The sequence below is a fragment of the Pterocles gutturalis genome, unplaced genomic scaffold (genome assembly GCF_000699245.1).
Source record: "Pterocles gutturalis isolate BGI_N339 unplaced genomic scaffold, ASM69924v1 scaffold15457, whole genome shotgun sequence".
Lineage (NCBI taxonomy): Eukaryota > Metazoa > Chordata > Aves > Pterocliformes > Pteroclidae > Pterocles > Pterocles gutturalis.
Genome location: NW_010113022.1, coordinates 500 through 2,501, shown reverse-complemented (window position 1 = coordinate 2,501; position 2,002 = coordinate 500). Strand labels below are relative to the sequence as shown.

At 52.7% G+C, this 2,002-nt stretch overlaps 1 protein-coding gene across 1 annotated transcript; it reads right to left on the bottom strand.

The window, feature by feature from the left end:
* Window positions 1–164: 164 nt before the first annotated feature.
* TCEAL5 (transcription elongation factor A (SII)-like 5) lies at window positions 165–812 on the bottom strand. Its single transcript, XM_010074297.1, has one exon. It carries the CDS (start codon window positions 810–812, stop codon window positions 165–167), a length of 648 nt encoding a protein of 215 aa, XP_010072599.1.
* Between the last annotated feature and the right edge of the window lie 1,190 nt (window positions 813–2,002).

Here is a 2,002-nt window from a genome sequence, read left to right as displayed (position 1 = left end):
GCCTTGAATGCTAATGCGCCGCCGGGATTTCCGCGAAAAAAATCGAGAAAATAATGAAAAATCAGGTGGTTATTTATTTTATCGCCCATTGTTCCCGTGCAGGAGAGGGAGTCCGGCCCCTTGCAAAAAAATTTGGGGTGACGTATATCCCTGTCTCCATGGGTTCACTCCCAGCTGGAGATGGATTTTGCAATTTTCCCGGATTTTTGGCAGCACCCTGTGGGGTGGGGTGGGGGGATGCTCCGGACACCCCGCCAGCAGCTTTGGCTCCTGAACCTGTCCAAGGAGGAGGAATTTTGGTGGAATTTGGGTTCACCCCGCCCAGCTCGCAAGTCCTGGCACTGCTTGGACCCTGCACCCCAATAAATGCCTTTGGGGGGCTGGTGCGTGGTTGGGTGCGCAAATGGAGGCAAGATGGGGGGATGCACGTGGCCATCGTCTTGCACACGGTCTTTGCCTTGCACACGTCCTTTGTCGTGCACGTGGCCATCGTCTTGCATGTGTCCTTCATCTAGCATGTGCCCATCATCTTGCACGTGGCCATCATCTTGCGCACAGCCTTTGTCTTGCACGTGTCCTTCATCTTGCACGTGGCCATCATCTTGCACGTGTCCTTTGTCTTGCACATGCTCTTGGTCTTGCACGTGGCCATCGTCTTCCACACGACCATCATCTTGCACGGTCTTTGCCTTGCACGCGGCCATCATCTTGCACGTGCCCTTCGTCTTGCACGTGGTGATTGTCTTGCGTATGTCCTCCATCTTGCACACGTCCGTCTTGCACGTGGCCATTCTCTTGCATGTGGCCATCATCTTGCCCGTGGTTTTTTACGTTGCACATGGCCGTCATCTTGCACGTGTCCATCTTGCACGTGCCCTTTGTCTTGCACGTGCCCTTCGTCTTGCATGTAGCCATCGTCTTGCACGTGTCCTTCATCTTGCACATGTCCATATTGCATGTGTCCGTCTTGCACGTGGCCATCGTTTTGCACGTGGCCATGGTCCTGCACATGTCCTTCATCTTGCACGTGGCCGTCGTCTTGCACGTGTCCTTCATCTTGCACGTGGCCATCATCTTGCACGTGGCCGTTGTCTTGCACGTGCCCTTCATCTTGCACATGGCCATCGTTTTGCACGTCCTTCATCTTGTATGTGGCCATCATCTTGCACATGTCCTTTGTCTTGCACAATCTCTTTGTCTTGCACGTGGCCATCATCTTGCACGTCCTTCATCTTGCACGTGCCCTTTGTCTTGCATGTGGCCATCATCTTGCACATGGTCTTTGCCTTTCACATGGCCATCGTCTTGCCCACTCCCACACGCCCCCCCACAAGCCCCAGGAGCTCTTCCCTCTCCTCCCCACAGCCCCACGATTTTCACACCTGCACACGAGGCTGCAAACCCCCCGGGCAGGGGCTGGCGGGGGGAAACCAGGGACCGCAGCAGGGCTGGGAGCAACGCACCTCCCTGCAAGCCCCTTCATGGGCTCGTTAGCGTGGGGACAACCTGCCCGGGACCGTTGGTCACCGTTGCACGAGCACAAGTCCCCATTGACCGTTCCACCATCCGAGGTGCAACTAAGTTAGCACTGAGTCGTGATTTAATTCCCGGGCTGGAGCCAGAGCTCGCTTTCTGGAGTCATTTCCCAGCTGCGCTGGAGTGCCCAGCTCCGCTGGGTGCTGGGATTTCCTGCCCCCAAAGTCGGGGGTCCCCCTCCCCCAGCAGGTTTTTTCCTGTTTTTTTGGTTTTTTGTTTTGTTTTTTTGGTTTTTTTTTTTTTAGCATTTAGCTTTTATCCCTTTTTTTTTTTAATTTTAGCATTTAGCTTTTATCCCCTTTTTTTTTTTATTTTAGCATTTAGCTTTTATCCCTCTTTTTTTTTATTTTAGCATTTATCCCCTTTTTTAAAAAATTTTTTCATGGGGTTTTTTCAAAGCACAAAATGGTGCAAATCCTCCCTCCTCGTGCAAAAAAAACGCACGCTGCACGGCGCCGGGACATGC

Coding starts and splice junctions, on each gene's coding strand:
- TCEAL5 (XM_010074297.1), bottom strand. CDS start 812: ATGATGGCCACATGCAAGAGAATGGCCACGTGCAAGACGGACGTGTGC.